General features: G+C 38.8%; 1 protein-coding gene and 1 pseudogene across 2 annotated transcripts in view; both read left to right on the top strand.

The window, feature by feature from the left end:
- KIF5B (kinesin family member 5B) overlaps window positions 1-18,347 on the top strand; it is a 64,103-nt gene that overhangs the window by 29,003 nt on the left and 16,753 nt on the right. The window contains exons 11-16 of one of the 2 annotated variants that reach the window (XM_036758819.1): window positions 978-1,126; window positions 2,633-2,826; window positions 10,265-10,333; window positions 10,761-10,967; window positions 11,999-12,142; window positions 14,133-14,318. In XM_036758819.1, coding sequence (XP_036614714.1) covers window positions 978-1,126; window positions 2,633-2,826; window positions 10,265-10,333; window positions 10,761-10,967; window positions 11,999-12,142; window positions 14,133-14,318 — 949 coding nt within the window. Of the gene's footprint in view, window positions 1-977; window positions 1,127-2,632; window positions 2,827-10,264; window positions 10,334-10,760; window positions 10,968-11,998; window positions 12,143-14,129; window positions 14,319-18,347 lie in introns of both variants that reach the window. The other variant, XM_036758818.1, reaches the window with a different exon arrangement.
- Window positions 15,555-16,289, top strand: LOC118850054 (annotated as a pseudogene).

The raw sequence follows: 18,347 nt of genomic DNA, 5'->3' as shown, positions 1-18,347 counted from the left end.
TGGTATCTATTAGTAGAACCCATATTTTATGTTTAAAATACAGATGATCCAGGGCAGCTAGGTGGCACAGTGAGTAGAGCACCAGCCCTGGAGTCAGGAGGACCTGAGTTCAAATCCAGCCTCAGACACTTGACACACTAGCTGTGTGACCTTGGGCAAGTCACTTAACCCCAATTGCCTTGCCTTCCCCCTCCAAAAAAAATAAAAAATATAAAGCAGATTGAAAAAAAAATAAAATATCAATTAAAAAAAAAAACCAGGGCAACTAGGTGGCACCGTGAGTAGAGCACCGGCCCTGGAGTCAGGAGGACCTGAGTTAAAATGTGACCTCAGACACTTGACACATGTACTAGCTGTGTGACCTTGGGCAAGTCACTTATTCCCTATTGCCCTGTCCAAAAAAAACAAATTCAGATGACCCAAAGTCGATTAATTAAATATTGCTATTTTCACCAAGTTCTTTTGAAACTCAGATTAAGGTTATGACTAAGGAAAGAAAATTTAATTTTGCCAGGATTAACAAATAAAAATTTGGATGAGATTGTAAAGTGAAAGCAGTATAATTCTGAAGTTGTTAACTTAGAGCTACCGTTGTATGCCCTGGGATCAGGGATATTTTGAATTTCTTGAGATTCAGATCATAACATTATCATTAACCTTAAAATAGTCTAAGGTCAGCTTTGCAAATGCTATAAAAATTGTAAACCCCAATTCCTTCTGCCTTTTCCCATTAAGAGCTGCTCACATTTTGCAAACACTATACAATGTCACCTCTCAAATATACATTAAAGTAGTCCCTTTCTATTTGAGTAAACCACTTTCTTTATTCTAAAATGTAGCACTTAGGCAAGACTGGGTAATATTCAATTAATTTATATACATATTTTATTACATAGTTACAGAATCAGTTGGAAAGTAAACATATTTGAAGATAACTAGTTCATCCCTGTTTAATTTTTTTTCCCCAATTTCATTAGAGCCAAGACAATAAAGAACACAGTTTGTGTTAATGTGGAGCTAACTGCAGAACAGTGGAAGAAAAAATATGAAAAAGAAAAAGAGAAAAACAAGACATTACGTAACACCATTCAGTGGCTAGAAAATGAACTCAATCGATGGCGCAATGGTAATTAAATTAAGCTACCACATTTTCATGCTAGTGAGCCCATAACTATAGAATAGCTATTTAAAATGTTGGGGAATCCAACATTAAGGTAAATTAAAATAGAGGCCAAAGTAGTTGTCATTTAGACAGCTTGGAAAATGATTATAGGTATGTAAGAAGAAAATGTCAGATGTTCACATAAACTATCATTAAGCCCTCTAACAAAATGACCCAAAATAATTGAAACAAAAGGAGTTAAGAAAAGGTATCAGTTCAGCTGAATGTCCGATTTAATTCAGAATTATATGACTTCATTAACTTTTTCAAGACCATGTCAATATCTTAGCATATCTAGTTTTAACTTGGCTAACTTTAGGATATGGTGGTCATTTCTCTACTTTACTTTTCAGTAGTAAGAAGGTAATGATTAATAGGTTAAAAAACAAAAATGACCAGGGCTCCAGAATTGTAAAAGTAGGTATATGTAGATGATTTAAAAGAAGCATTTTATATTTATGAGATTAAATAATATAAAAGGACATATTTCATAATTATAGGATTAATCACCACCATATCAGTGTAAGGAAAATGTCTTTAGCGGTTAGCACATTTTTTAATCCTGTGACTTATAGTTATTTACTATAGCTGACTAAATTTACTAGCATGACTAAATTTCGATGAGTGATCTGGATTTTTGTACATTTATGTTTTCTCAGTAGTTGGGTAGACAATTTCAGTCCTTTAACAAGTATTCAGTATCTTCTGTGTAATTAATATTGTTCTTGGTGGGGGTGAAGGCACCAAAAGGTATATACTTATAAGCTTATATTTAGATGGTGGTATTATGGAGCTTGTAGTCGTTGGGGAGAGAAGAACAGAACAAAAGCAAACAAGACAATACATAATTAAAGGCTAAATTGCATGATATGTAATAAGAGAAAGAGAACCAAGAAAAAATAAGTGCTATAGGGATTCAAAACAGAGTGCGTACAAGAGAAATCAGGGAAGTTGAAAGAACTTTGTCTTGAACAGTAGACGGGATGGATAGGTAGGAAAACATACCAAAGGCCATTTCTTCATAGGAGAACAACGTGAGCCAAGACAGAATTGGGAACAACTATAATTTATTTGCAGGATACAGACCACCATATTTGACCTGAGGGGGGCTTTAAAAACCTTTGTGGCTTGGTGTGGGGGCAAGGGACAATGTAAGTGGATAAGGTGGTAGATTAGCTTGCCAGGATTATCAGGATAGATTGAGGAGAAATGCAGTAGGAGGACCTGCTAGTAAACCATTGGAATATTCATGTGAAGTGATGACAGTCTGGATTAGGACGGTGATAGTGAAATTGAAAAGAGACTTTTCAAAGGAAAATCATCTAGGTTTGGTTATTGACTAGATATGAAGGAAAAGGACAAATCCAGTATGACTAGATATAGACAAGGAAGTTGACAGGGGAAGATTAATGAGTTCAGTTTTGAATATGTTTAGTTTTATTAGATAATCATTCCTATGTCTTATTCAAGGGGAGACTGTGCCAGTTGATGAACAGTTTGACAAAGAGAAAGCCAACTTAGAAGCCTTTGCAGTAGATAAAGATATTACTGTCATCAATGATAAACCAGCAGCCACAATTGGAGTTACAGGAAACTTTACTGATGCTGAAAGAAGAAAGTGTGAAGAAGAAATTGCTAAATTGTACAAACAACTTGATGATAAGGTAGGAATTGTTCTTATTCAAGATTGAATGTGTGCATATTATTTGCTTCTTGACAAATTGTTTTCATTTGGATATGAATGTATTTTCAACTAATAATATGGTGGTGCCTATGACTTTGTTCTGAATACATCTTTTTAGTATCTCTCATTTCAGCTGAATTTCTTTGCTTTTCTTTTCCTGTCTATATTTGGCAGGTGTGTGATTTTGCATACACTGTTGTGCAAATTTATTATATCCCTGGCTCTGAAACCATGCTGTCAAATAATTTGTTCTGAAACCATGCTGTCTGATAATTTCACTAAGTTCAGGAAACATTTATTAAGTTCCTGTTGTGTGGTGGGAACTCTACATAGGTGCTGAAGATACAAATACAAACATAAGTGTCTCCCCTTGAAGAGCTTACATTCCAGTGGAATGAGGGGCTGACGATATCTACGCATATATGGGAGTTCAAAATACCTACAGCATTTCAGGAGGGAAAGAAAGTTAATAATGGGGAAATCAAGAAAGGCCTCATGTGAAAAGTGGTACCTCAGTTGGACTATAAAAGAAAGGAATTCCAGGAGGTAGAGGATACCTGGGAGTGCATTCCAGACATGGGATTCCACCTGTGCAAAAGCAGATAAGAAAGGGATGAAAAGTGATGTGTGGGGAATGGCTAGCAGACCTATTTGACTAGAATGAAGAAGCCAAAAAAGGGAATATATGAACTATGGCTATAACGAGAAAAGTCATTAAAGAGGGCTTTAAATGTCCCATATTGCAGATTTGAATTGTATTTTATCTTAGAGGCAATAAGGAACAGCTGAAGGTGTCTTAGTAGGTTAATGAAACGGTCAAATATGTTTTGGGAATATCAGTTTGAGAGCTATGTAGAAGGAACATAAGAAGCAGGGACACTATTTAGGAGACTCAAAATAGTCCAGACAAAAAGATTCTGAATTAAGTTAGAGGTTGTGTGAGTGGATGACAAGAAATGTTATTGAGGTGTGATCAACTGACAACTGACTGGATATGAAGTCAGAGAAGGTTGAAGATGCCACCAAGATTGTGAACCTGGTTGATTAGAAGCATAGTGATAGCCTCAACAGAGATAGGGAAGTTTGGAAGAATTACAGTGAATTCCACTCTGGTCATTCCAAAATAAGATGCCTACAAGGTAGCTAGGTTCGGGAAGCAGTTATGCATGTGGGACTTGAATTCTGAAATAGTCGTGTAGAACAGATTTAGATTTGGAAGGAATCCCAGAGGTCATTCAGGTTACCCTCCTTGTTTTATAGATGAGGAAAGTTAAGTGAATGCCTAAGCCTATAAGAGGAGTAGGTGGCAACACCAGCATTTGACTCATGTCCTCTGATTCTAAATGAAATTATCCTTCCTCGACAGTATATGACTGGATATGTAATTTGGGAACTAGGAGATTAAGGAGTAAAGATTGTAGAGAGACAGAAGGGCCCAGCCTAGAGTCTTCATCCACGCTTCGTGAACAGGAGCAAGAAGATGACAGAGTAAAGAAAACTGAGAAGAAGCTGTCAGACAGGGAGAAAGAGAACCAAGAAAAAACAATGTCACGTAGGCTTTCAGAGGAGAGAGCTGGTCGACAACATTAAGAGCTACAGATAGATCAAGCAGAGCTAATATTGGGAAAAGGCCAGTGGGGTTAAGGTATCTTTGGAGGGAGTAGTTCTGGTCATTAGTGGGAACAGAAGGTAAATTTCAGATCAGAAAGCAGGTGGGAGATGAGGCAATGAATGTAGATAATCCTTTCTAGGAGTTGGGCTGAGCTAGAGATGATAGTTTGAGGAGATAGAGCCAAATGAAGGTTTTGTAAAGATGGGGACAAGACCTTATTCAGCAACAAGGAAGAAGTCAGGATAAGGAAACTGAAGAGAAACGATCAAGCAGTAAGCCTCTGGAAGAGGATGATCAAAGAGAGAGATGAAGAACACACATTAAGGTAGAGTCTAGAGAAAAGGAAGCCTGATGCAGGGTTCAGGGTACGGAAGGGTAGGGGGAGGGCGGCTAAGAGAAGATAAAAAGAAGGAGAGAGCGATTGTGAGAGTGGCTATTGGGAAGAATATAGTAGAGTCAGAGAAGAATAAAAGATTTACTCTTGGGCAGCTAGGTGGTGCAGTGAGTAGAGCACTTTCCCTGGAATCAGGAGGACCTGGGTTCAAATCAGATACTTGACACACTTACTTAGCTGTGTGACCTTGGGCAAGTCACTTAACCAATTGCCCTGCCTTCCTCCCTCCAAAAAAAAAAAGAATTACTCTCCAATAGTGATGGCCCAGTGAAGATTATATATAACTAATTTGCAGTGCACAGTCTGTGCCATTGTGTGACTTTTTCTAGTAGCATGTGAATAAAGGAAAAAAAGGTGAATGGTAGAAATAACAGAGGGTTGGGTTTTGGCAAGGTGAGACAAGGGGAAAAGGAATTTGAGAGTAGCTGATAGTTTATGGTCAAATCGATGAGCCATTGGGTCGAGGCTGTGAAGGGAAAGAAGTAAAACCAAAGGAGGAAGAGTAGACGATAGGAATAGGAAGACGTGGAGGACCTGGGAATCATGAAGAAAACAGTAGCTTCGGGAGCAGTGAGGAAGAGGGGAAAGCTGTGGTTGGAGAGAAAAACTTCAGAATTTTAGGCATGGAGGGAGACATTTATGGGTGGCGATCAAATCCAGCTTAGGACTTTGCCTGTGTATGGCTGCTGTAGGGTGAAGTTAAAGGTTGTTTAAGAAGTTGATAAACTGAGAGACCAGTGTGTTGAGGGAATATCACTAGGTATATTGAGGTCTAGAGAAAAACAGTAAGCCAGATACTGAACTTGAGAAACTCAGAAGGGAAAATAGAAAAGTAGAGGCAAGGAGATGATTATGACAAGGATTTGGACTGGGTGAATAAAGATCGATGGGGTGAACCTTAAAGAGAGAGGTTGCCGAGTGGTGATGGTGAAGAGTCTAGAACTGAGAACGAAGAGCAAGAAGTATGTCTGCTCCTCCTGGTTCAGTTCTTTCAAAGGAACTTAAGAGAAAAACACTGAGTATTGAAGAGAGTGGCCTGTGCCAGCTAGGGGAGACATTTTTTGTTTTACAAGATAGGAAAAAGTGAACCCATCAGAGTAAAAAGGAGTTTGTTAGCAGTAGGGCAGGAATTCCAGAGAGCATAGTGAGCATAGAGAAGGATATAGTTTGAGGGGCAGGGCTGAGGTGGTAGGTGGGAATGAGAACACAGAATAGATAGAAAAGGGGAGGGTATTTTTATTTAAACTGAATCATAGGGAACAAGGGGAACAGGTAGCTGAGAATTTGTCTATGTAGTAATAGAATGACATCCCAGGGATTCTGAACTCTTATGTGGTCCAGACACCACTCTACTACCTGATTCTGCATTCCCATCGTCCCCACCCCAGAGTTTGAACCAAACCCTGCCCATTCACTGTTCCTCTGGAATGCCTACTATGTAGGCTACAGACTTCGCTTCATCTTAAGTCTTTATCTCTTTCACTCCTGCAGTCCAATAGCTATTACCGAAGCCTGGCTCCCCCCGTGACACAGCCTTTCTAGCTCTGGCTACACCTTCACTCTCTGGTCAAGCTCACATCGGCACTATTGCCACTTCCAAGTTCTCCTTCACTCAGTAACCTCACGCTATTCATGCCTACCATCCAATCAGAATCCTAGTGGCTCTTTACAGCTCTGCACCCCAATCCCCCACCCCTGCCCTCCAGCCCTTTGTCACTCTTACCTTGCTCATTGAGTTCATTACCTGACTCTCTTCTCCACCTCCTGCCCTCATACTAGGGGACTTCATCATAGATATTAACTTGCCTTCAAAAACCCTAACCACTCAATTCTTAGCCTCCTCTCTTCCCATGAACTTTACTCCACCCCACCTCAACCACTCACAAAGATGGTCATTCCCTTAATATTGCCGTCATCCACAAATATACCTCCTCTGTGCAAGAATTTTGAAATCCCCTTATCCTACCATAATCTCTTGGCTTTTCACCTTTCCCTTTGCCTTCCCCAACAAAACCCTACTCTTCATCCATTCTACGACCTCTAGTCCCTTGACCCTTCAGTTCTCTGCCAGGCCATCTCCCCTGCACTAACCACTCCTCTTTTCCCCATCTTGACCCTTTCCTGAACCAGTTCAGCTCTACACTATCCTCCTCTCCTGAATCCATAGCCCTCTTATCATACCTCTGATTATGCACAGCCAAGCCTCAGCTTTGACCAGACCCCGCATTCACTGCCTTTGCTCCTACATTCATGCGGCTAATGAAAGGTAGAGAAAATCTCATAGCCGTTTTGACTTGGGTCCACTACAAAGTTATGTTATACAACCTCATCTAGGTCTCACAGTTGATGACAATCCTACTATCCCCCTCCTCCCCCTTATCGATTCACTATTCCACTCTCCACAGTGTCTCTTCTAAATTTTGTCATCCCTCTTTATTCATTCCATAGCTCCCTGTCCCCCACTCTCTCAGCTGAGAACCTTCCTCACATTTAATAGAAAAAATTGAGGCCTTTCACAAGTTCCCTGTTCTCCGTCTCCTGTCACTCCTGTGCCTTCTGCCACTATCTCCTTCACCACATGATGAAGTGGCCTTACTGCAAGGTCAAGAGATGCCATTCCATTCCGTCTTCTCCAACAGATTGCCCCCTCTGTCATCCCCACTCTGTCACTTACTTTCAGTCTCTCCCTGTCCACTGGCTCACTTCTACTGCCTGCAGACATGCTCATGTCTCCCCCATCCTGAAAAAACCTTCACTTGATTCTTCCATACACTGTCTATCATCCTGTATCTCTTCTGCCCTTTGTAGTAAAACTCCTTGAAAAGACCATCTACGATCGGTGCCTCCACTTCCTCTCCTCTTAACTATTCTTAATCCCTTACAACTCAACTGCTGACCTTATCATTCCACAGAAACTGCTCTCTAAAGTTTCTAATGATCTCTTAGTTGCCAAATCCACTGGCCTTTTCTTGGTCCTCATACTCTTTCACCTCTCTGAAGCCTTTGACACTGCTGATCACTCTCTCCTCCTCGATACTCTCTTCTCTCTAGGACACAGTCTTGGTTCCCTTCCTGCCTGACTGCTCCTGTCTCTGTCATCCTCTCATTGTAGGTGTCCCTTAGGGTTCTGTCCTGGGCTCTTCTCTTCTCCCTCTATACTACTTCACTTGGTGAACTCATCAGCTCCCATGGATTTAATGACCATCGTTATGGTGATCATTCTCAGATCTACCTTTCTTGCCCTAATCTGTCTGCTGACCTCCAATCTCTCATCTCCAACTGCTTTTCAGACGTCTCAAACTGGATGTCCAGTAGACATCTTCAACTCAAAATGTCCAAAACCAAACTCATTATCTTTCCCCTAAACCCTCCCCCACTGCTACTTCCACTATTACTGTAGAGGACAATGCCATCCTCCCAGTTCCCCAGGCCCAAAATCTAGGAGTCATCCTGGATTCCTCGCTATGTATCAAACTGCCCCCCCCCCCCCATGTCCGAGCTGTTGTCAAGGCCTGTCAATTTCACCTTTGTAACATCTTTGGAGTACACCGTCTTCCCTCCTCTGACACCACTCTGGTGTAGGTCCCCATCGCTTCACCCTGCACTATAGCAATAGCCTGCTAATGCGTCTTGTCTGCATCAAGTCTCTGCCCACTGCAATCCATCCTTCATTCAGCCACTAAAGTCATTCCCTACCCCCCACTTCCCCTTTCCTGCACCATTAAACTCCTATGGCTCTTTGTTGCCTCCAGAATCAAAATTTACAAAATTCTGCTCCTAAAAAACCCTCTTACCTTCTCAGCCTTCTTCTTCCTTACCCCCCAACGTAGTCTTCAATCCGTTAACAATGGCTTCCTGGCTGTTCATTGAATAAGGATACTCCACCTCTCAGCTTTGGGCATTTTTTTTTTCTGACTTTCCCCTATACCCGAAATGCCCCACCTCCTTCACGCCAACTACTGACCTCCCTAGCATGCTTTTATTCCCAATCTCTTCTTTTACTGGAAATCTTCCCCAACCCCTCTTAATTCTAGTGCCTCCCCTCTATAGCTTGCATTTATTTGTTTGCATCTTGTCTTCCCTGTTAGGTTGTAAGCTCCTTGAGGGCAAGGACTATCATTTGTCTTCCCAGCACTTAGCACAGTGCCTGGCACATAGTAGGTACTTCATAAATATTGATTGATTGATTATTGATTGAATGATGAGTTGACAGAAGTTACACACCCTCTGTAGTCCCACTGTGTCTGAGCCCAGTGTCAGCATAGTTTTTAGACACTAGTGATTAGGTCCCCAGTTGCTGGAATGAACTTATGCCACAGATTCATCCTAAAATGAGGGGAACTTGAGGCACACTTCAGAGATTAGCCCTTGATCTGAAATCTCAGAATTCAGGTTCTATTTTTTAAAGGAAAAAAATCTTCCAGGGGAAAGAATAACTATTTGGGGCATAGCAGAGCTAAGATGCAGCACCCAGCAGGACTGGGGAATACAGGAGTCCTAGAAAATATAGGAAATCATCAAGAAAAAGGGATGTGATTGGGAGCAGAGTGGATGGAGATTTTATCAGGAAAGTAAAAAGACATCACTGAGTGTCCATAATGTTAAAAATAGGTTTTAAATGTACTCTAGAGTGAAAGCAATTTGAGTAGGAGCAGTGAAGGGGAAAAATAAGAAATGGGGAAATAGTTATGCGTTTATTGTGTGTAGCCTCGATTTGAAATGTTTCCATAATATAATTTTACCATGACACTTCAGGAAATTGTATAAAACCTAGTATTTTTTTGTATTCAGTATTTTTCACTTATAGCTTGGATTTTGTAAAACTACATTCCAATCCTATTTCTGACACTTACTAGTTATAAGACCATTAGCAAGTCACTTAATCTCTCCTATAGCCTCAGTTTCCTTGCCTGTAAAATGGGGATAACAATCCTGGTTTTACCTATCTCACAGGATTATTGTCAGGATTAAATGAGTTAATGTGCACAAAGTGTTTTAAAGTTCTGTATTAATAGCAGTAATTATACTCATTTAAAATATTTTAAGAAAAAAGTTTGATAAAGAATAAATTTGTTTCCTTGTTTATAGTATAACAAACTATACATTTATTGTAGCGATGGCTACTTCGAAAAAGTAGTAGCATTTGAATATTTTTCTTGAGAAAAAAATTAAGCCATCTTGAATTTAAAGAGATTTTTTTGTCTCACCTAACATGTTTTATGTATGGCAAAAACATTTTTTTCCAGTATGTTAAAAAAAATAGGCTTTACTTGCACTTTTTAATTTGAAATTTCAGAAAGTTATATTTCCATTTTACATGTGTGCTTAATTATTTTATAAGCTATTTGCCAACTAATCAAAATTACAGCTAATTTTTGAGACCTATTGATAATTGATTTTTTTAAATTGTAGGATGAAGAAATTAATCAGCAGAGCCAGTTGGTAGAGAAATTGAAGACACAAATGTTGGATCAAGAAGAGGCAAGTTTCTTCTGCTTACCTTCCTATAAAGTTTCAGTTTATCATGAACTTAAAATTCAAACCACGTTTTTAGTCCTTTACAGACAATCTTCCTTTTGCCCTCTCCCCCATTTCCTAAATCTCACTAAAAATACATTGTCATACTTAAACCAAAAATTCCTAAAGAAAGAGTTGTGGCCTCTTGAATTTTTATCCTTGATTCCTGTGTAACTCTGGGTGAAATCAGGTGTTTAATAAACAGGACTGAGATGTCAAAGATAAGTGAAGGGTGCCATAGTTAATGATTTACCTGGATCCAAGTTTCTGTACTTTCTGCTTGTACTTAAGAACAGATATATGGAGGAGATCAGAGTTAAAGCAAAGTGCATCTAGCCTTTTCTTGTGTTAAGACTTTGGTGAAAATGGTCACATATACCCTTCTTTGCAGCTCCTAGCATCCACGAGAAGGGACCAAGATAACATGCAGGCTGAACTGAATCGCCTGCAGGCAGAGAATGAGGCCTCCAAGGAAGAAGTGAAAGAAGTGCTGCAGGCGCTGGAGGAACTCGCTGTCAACTATGACCAGAAGTCTCAGGAAGTTGAAGACAAAGCCAAGGAGTACGAGCTACTCAGCGATGAATTGAATCAGAAATCGGTAAGAAAATCCCAGTATGTTTCTTCATTTTTTGATGATTTGATAAATTTCTGTCTTTAATAGTTCTCACTCGGCAATTATTTAAATTTCTTACTTATAGGTGAGGCTGGGTATGATTATACATTGATGCTCATGGTCCTAAGCTCTCAATCACCAGTTCTTGCCCTACACTAGAACCTCCTTGTCTTTTATTCTTCCATTGTTAACAACAAAAGGTTTTATTAAGGTTACCATTATATTCCCCCATTATGTCCATATGTGGTTAAATACTGTTAAAATGATTATTCTCTAACCTTCTGATGGGAAGAGAACTTTTTTAAAAATTCGATCCTATTTTTCAGGGTGACAGATGATAGTAAACTAGCAAACTGACTATACTACTAAGAAATTAAACAATACATTAATGAAGGGAATTTCATTTAATTTGCAACTTCAGTAAATTATTTGCAGTAGACATTGGTATTGTAACTTTCCATAACCAAATAATATTGATTTCCTACTAGCATTTAACTGATAAACAGTTGATTTATAAAATACTCCATGTGCATGTTTTTAAGTATTTTTTACAACATACCCAACAAATACTTAGTGACCTATTGTTTACCATTTTCATTATGATTTCCTAAAGAGGTGGAATTTATGTAGAGTGTTATAACTGGAAAGAACTCTGTAAATGCCTGCTGTTAGCATATTTCATTTTGTAGGGTGGCTACTTGTATTTTAAACTGTTGCATTTGTACAAAACAGATTGGCAATCTTTTTGGGAGTGGGGGTTTATTGGAATTCTCTGTACCAGTACAAATAAGCAGCTGCTTTATAGTTTATAGTCTTGAGGAGAGTTGCCTCAAGTCCTGAAGGCTTAGGTGATATTCCCAGTATCAACACAACCAAGATCTGTCCCAGGCAGTATTTGAACCCAAGCCTGCTTGATCCCAAGGCCAGCTTCTTCTACTTTACCATGCTTCCTCTAGCTTGAATTACTAGGTTATCAAATTATTTTTACAAATATTTGAAGTCTTTTTTTTTTATAGGCAACTCTAGCAAGTATAGATGCTGAGCTTCAGAAACTCAAGGAAATGACAAATCACCAGAAAAAACGAGCAACAGAGATGATGGCTTCTTTATTAAAAGACCTGGCAGAAATTGGAATTGCTGTGGGGAATAATGACGTTAAGGTAAGTATGATTTCCTAGTCATAGCTGTAAATAGTCGCCTGTAGCCAGTTTTATAGGGTGTCCCAAAAGTCTTGGTGCGATTTTAAGACTTTGGAGTCATTGCACAGGAGTCACAGTTCCTCAGACCCAACTAGCACTATTCTTTCCTCTGCGCTGTGCCGGCTCCTGGGCTCATGCAGTTAACATGACAGTCAGGACTTGAACCGGGTCCTTCTGTCTCCAATTCCAGTGCTCTTTCTACATTGGCTTCACCAGAAATGCACACCCAGGGTCTTCACGTTGAGAGCCTTATGTTGTCATCCATGAGAAAGTAAAAGTTCTCTGTAGAGCTCATTTTTAATTGTGTCATGAAGTCATGTTTTAGAGCTGGAAAGGATCTTAAGGAAGAATAGCTCATCCAGTCCCCAGATAGCTAGCCTGTTCATTAGTCTCTACTAGATTGTAAACTCTTCTAGAACAGGCCCTGTGATTTCTCTATAGAATGGTGGTAGTGCTTAATAAATACTAGCTGAATGAAGGAACCTTAAGTAACTATCCATGAGTAAAAAGTACCCCCCAAAATGTAGAAAAGTTAATATCTGCTCAAAATCATCACTCAAATCAAGGGTCTTAATTTTTGTCATCTTTTATCTGTAGACCAGGGGTTCTCTCATGGACCCCTTTGGTAGTCTGGAGAAAGCTATGGACCTTTTTTTAAAGTAATATTTTTAAATGTGTAAAATAAAATATATACAAAAACCAACCAATTATATTGAAATAAAGATGATTTTTTTCCCATCCAATTTCAAAGACACTCTAAAATCTCTGCACATACCCCTTGGCACTCCGTAGATCTAAGGTTAAGAACCCCTTCTCTAGAACCTGGGGGGCATTAAAATAAGTCTTCATGCTGAATAACTTACATTTAAGAGGATGTATGCTTCAAAGTAAACACCCCAACCTTGCCTACATGAGCTGATGTCAGCTGTTGGAGTTATGCCACATTTTACCAAAAGTATTAAGATCTAAAACCCCTCTTTTAATCTTAGAAGTAATCAAAAGTTCTTTAATGTGACAAGGAAATCCAATTTGTGGCAAGCTAGAATACTATCCAGCACAATTTTCCATCCTTGACCTGGAGTCTAGTGCTTGGGACACAAAAATTAACTGCAGTTGAGAAAATCTGATATAATGTAATGCTGTTTTAGTAGACATTTGTTGAGCCTCCATCTGTGCTTTGCACTGTACTCTTCTTATTCAAGAAAAATTAAGTGATATGGCTTAGACACCGTTCTTTCTTAATATTCTTAGTGGTGTTCTCACAGCAGCCTAAACTTCCTTTTACTAGTAATTCATTAATAGTCTAGGGATGTTATTATAGCTGAAATGACGATGGTTATTGAAAAATTTACTCATGAAAAAAATTTAAGAGGCAGAATTGTATTTTGTTTAGGCCTAATGTCAGATCTTTTTCTTAGCATATATTCACATACTGTATAATATTGTATTTTAAGTAGTGGAAGCTAGGGGAAGGAAAATTCAAGCAGGTTATAGTTTGGGCCAGTAATTTCCTACCTTTTCAAGTATGAGAACACTTTTTTAATGTCGGATTTTATGGACCTCGACAGAATGGAAACACTCAGTATATACATATATACGTACATGTGTGTATATGTGTGTGTGTGTGTGTGTGTGTGTGTGTGTGTGTGTGTGTATGGATTATCCAGCAATTTACAGTGTATTTCACAGCAATACTGTGTCCAATCTCTACCCTTCCCCACACAAAACAAAAATACTTAGCAATCACCCCACAGGTTGGGATTCTTTGATGTGAGCTTTGAAAGCAAAAGTTGACAGGAATAAACTGAGCCCAGATGAAAACAGAATTTAAGCAAATGTCACATAGATTCTGCAAATATTAACTTTTTTTACTGTATTTTGGATTCTAATCTTCCACTAAAATATTTTATTGCTCCAGTGTTCACATGAATTTAATTTTTCTTCTCAGCAGCCTGAAGGAACTGGCATGATAGATGAAGAGTTCACCGTTGCAAGACTGTACATTAGTAAAATGAAATCGGAAGTGAAAACAATGGTGAAACGCTGCAAACAATTAGAAAGCACCCAAGCAGAAAGCAACAAAAAAATGGAAGAAAATGAAAAAGAATTAGCAGCATGTCAGCTTCGTATATCACAAGTATGTATTGTAACATGTAGCTTAGAGTCAAATTATTGAAATGTATTTATGGTTTTAATGTTAACCAAGGTTTGTTAAGAAATACTTTTGGAAAAACAAATTTCTGTAGTTTGAAGTGAAACACATTGAGATTAATTCAGAGAGATTATTCATTTTTATTTTCTCACTGTGACATTACAAAAGTAATGTGAGGGTTCTGAGTAGGTTATACCTGTCACTCAAAATAATTCATCTTCCCCAAAGAATTTTTTCACTTCCAAAAAGAAAAGGCTACTAAGAGTGAGATGTAGGAATCCTGGCTGTATACCGCAGAGTAAGAGGAGTTTCTAAGGAAGAGGGCCCATTGAAAAACCCATTCATCCAGTCGGGAGAATGAAGAGTGACTGAAATGAGGCCACCTAGCACATGCTTCAGGAATGTGTTTCAGTTCCATTCCTCCTCCAGACACTTGTTATGTGCAGTAAACCAGTGCTAGTCACTCCAGGGACCCAGGAGGTGTGAGATGGGAATGAGATAAAATACATGGATAGCAATGTGAGCTGAGAACCAAATACAGGAAGGTCAGATAGTGGGCTGGGAGAGTTTGGAGAAGACAGCACTTGGTGCTGGGCGGATCAGCATGGCTTTCATAAGAAGATGAATGGAAGCTGGACCTTGAAGGAAGAAAATGATTTCAGTACTTGAAAATGTGAGGGAGACCATTTCCTCTTTGATGGTGGAGATGGGAATGGGCAGGAGGGGGTTGGTGGAAGGCCAACAATTTAGTTTGACAGAGAAGAGATTATGAATGAAGGTGGGATGCAGAAAAGCTGAAGAGCAGGTGACAACTAGATTGTGAAACATCTTCGGTGCAAACTGAGGAGTTTATAGTTTGTCAGGAATGGGAACCACTAAGTGAGCAGAATTCTGTGATCACTGTCGTTCATCAAGAAATTACCTTAGGAACAGTGTGAAGAGAATTTGACAACAGAGAGATTGGAGGCAGGAGGACCTCTTTAAGAGGCTTTTACTTCTACTCCCTTCTCAGTGCACCAGATGCAGCCCCAGAGGTCCCCTGCTGCCCCCCATTATCTCTCTCCTCCCACCTTCTCCTTTCTCCCATGCACTTTCCATTTTATTTAAACTAATTTCTTTGGGTTGAAGTAAGGGCAAGCACAAGGTGAGGGAATAAAGTTAACAACTGAAGCTCAGAAGCTGCTGCAGCCCGCTGAATGTTCTGTTGGAATAGTAGCACTGATGTCAGCAAGGGCCTGTGGCTTGAGCCTGATTGAGTTTGCACTTAATTGTGGTCTTTGGGTGACTACAAGACTGAGGAATTTCAAAGTGAAAGACCTTTTTAGCCTTAGTCTTTTGCCTTTGACATTTTTCCCTCTCTAGAAACTGGACAGGTTTCTGTCTACCTCAAATGATTTGAGTATGTGGAATTAGGTTCCTTCTGTCTGTGGAATCAGCAGAAGCGGAGAGAAAAGTTCCATTAGCCTCTGTTTTGAGCCAGATTAGCCAATATAAATTCAGCTTCTGACCTGATGAGAATGGAAAAAATTGTATTCAAGAAGGTGTGTTAGAAAGTCAAAGCCACTCTTGCCTTTCAGTTTCTACAACTCTTATTATTCACTCATTCATAAGAAGTAACCATTTGAAAGGAGAAAAAAACTTGAGTTTAAAGAAACTGAAGTTTTGTTAATGGGGTGTTACTATAGGATTATATTTCCTAAAGCAAAGCCTTCTGTGTTGGAATTGTCTATAAAATTTACCAAAAAAGCAGAGTGACTTTAGGAACATTTCGGGATAAATTGCAAAGGTCTGGCCTTCTGAAAGGGCCTGAGTCAAACACATGTTCTAAACCAAATGTTCAGAAGTTGAAAATGGACTGTGTCTGGGCGTACTGCATATCACCTGAAGCATAGTTATTACAAAATTGCATATTTTCCAGCAATCCCTGAAACTATCTTAATAGGACTCTTAGAGTGAATAAATATTCAACTATTTTGGTTTATTTCATATCAGAGCTCTGAGTGCCAATGTAAGAATGGATTTAAGCTGTGAAGCCTAAAACGTAACCACTAGATTAGCGTTGATATTTTCATACTTGAGGAGGGAATAGGCTTAGTTGGAAATTTATTATATTGTAGTTGGAAATATGTTTGGACCTAAATTGTGAAGCATGTTTGTTAAAACTAAAACACAAATGTAAATTCTAATGCAGAATGACAAAGATGGGAGCCTGTACTGTGAATTGGCACTTACTATTGATACAGGCTAATAGTGTTTGGATCATTATACTGATTCTAGGTAGTTTTGAAGGCAAAGGGTGATTGACTTTAATTAATACCATGCACTCAAAACAGATCAATTTCAGAAAACTAGCATGAGCACTTTAGTATACAGCTAGGGCTGCTAGTCTTTGAAGTAGTATAAACAACCTTGTTAATCCTTAGACAACTTAATACAATACAATAATTCTAAGAATTTTATTTTTGTTTGGCATATTTTTTTTCATTTAAATATGTTTATGAAATTCTACAAAATATGTAAACAGACCGGTTAAATTTAAGTTATCTTCAACATTATCCTAGAGAGCAAATGATATGGAATACAAGGTTTGATACAGAATAGTTTTTATCTCAATCTCTAGTCCCTCAGACCTCTTTGAGAAAAATAATTTCTATTGTACAAGCTATTCTCATAATCTGTCAATCTGAAACCTCAGCTGTGTCTTTCTAAAGCAATATAGGCTAATATTAACATTCTAGAGCGGGGTGGGGAACCTGTGGCCTTGAGGTCACATGTAGCCCTCTAGGTCCTCATGTGTGGCCCTTTGACTGAATCCAAACTTCACAGAACAAATCCTCTTAATAAAAGGATTTGTTCTGTGAAACTTGGACTCAGTCAAAAGACCGCATCCGAGGACCTAGAAGGCCACAGGTTTCCCACCCCTGCTCTAGAGCTTTTAAATAAGGATTGCTGTTGGCATGAAAGTACACCCTGTTAGTTTAGAGCTTTGTCTTTAAAAGAATACAGATGGGGTATGTTATTGTCAGAATGTTCCTGTATCAAAAGAAAATGTAGAGAGACTAAAACAAGTATTGTCTCCCCTTAAGATTCAAGTAAGCAGCAATTTAATTTACTAATCACTCAATTTAACTGAGTCTTAGTGGTAGGTTAATGAATCTAAATTGATATACAGCATGTCCCAAAAGTCTTAGTGCATTTTAAAAAGGCTAAACTGAACTACATTAAGAATTTGGGGATGTATTTTGGACAATTTGGGTATGTAGTTAATCAGTACAGTATATAGCTTAACTTCCACAATAGCTGTAAATAATTAAAATTTCCCTTTCAAGATACACCAAAGAACCACAGTATATATCTTATGCTTCATTTTATAACATTGCATAAATACTAGATGAACTCTTCTGTTCCTAGCAACCCGATTAATTGAAGAATTTCTGTTCTGACTGATCATTGCAATCTTAAAGTGGCTAAAGTAACCTAAGTACCATTATCTTCTGGCCCTAAGAAATTGGCCTTTGAATAAAACTATATTAAATGGAAGTGGGGGAAAAGGATAAGAGTCATTGTAGTCAGCGTCATGTCATATTGGGTTTGGAGTCACAAGACCTGGGTTCAGATTCTGCTCCTATTTACTGTGTGACTTTGGACAAGTTAGTTAATTTTACTCTTTAGGCTTCATTTTTCTCTTCTGTCAAACTAAAGTGTTAGACTGGACAGTCTCTAAGTCCTCAACCCGCCCAAAGTCCATGAGATAAACTTGAGATATGGTGGGGTTAGAAAGGACCGGGCAGGCATGAGAGAGAGTGTTGAAATAAAATCAGCAGAACATGCCAATTTATTGGATCTAAGGGATCCAAGGAAGAGCAGATATCAAATGATGAGTCTTGAGAATCTGATCCTGACAGATAACAAGGGGGACAAGTCTTGACAAAAGGGAATATGAGTTTAGTTTTAGATGTCTTGAGTTTGAGGGGATTGTAGAACAATCCAAATGGAGGCCAAGCATTCTCAAGT

The sequence above is a fragment of the Trichosurus vulpecula genome, chromosome 5 (genome assembly GCF_011100635.1).
Source record: "Trichosurus vulpecula isolate mTriVul1 chromosome 5, mTriVul1.pri, whole genome shotgun sequence".
In the NCBI taxonomy this organism is placed as follows: Eukaryota; Metazoa; Chordata; class Mammalia; order Diprotodontia; family Phalangeridae; genus Trichosurus; species Trichosurus vulpecula.
This window is presented reverse-complemented; position numbering and strand designations above follow the sequence as displayed.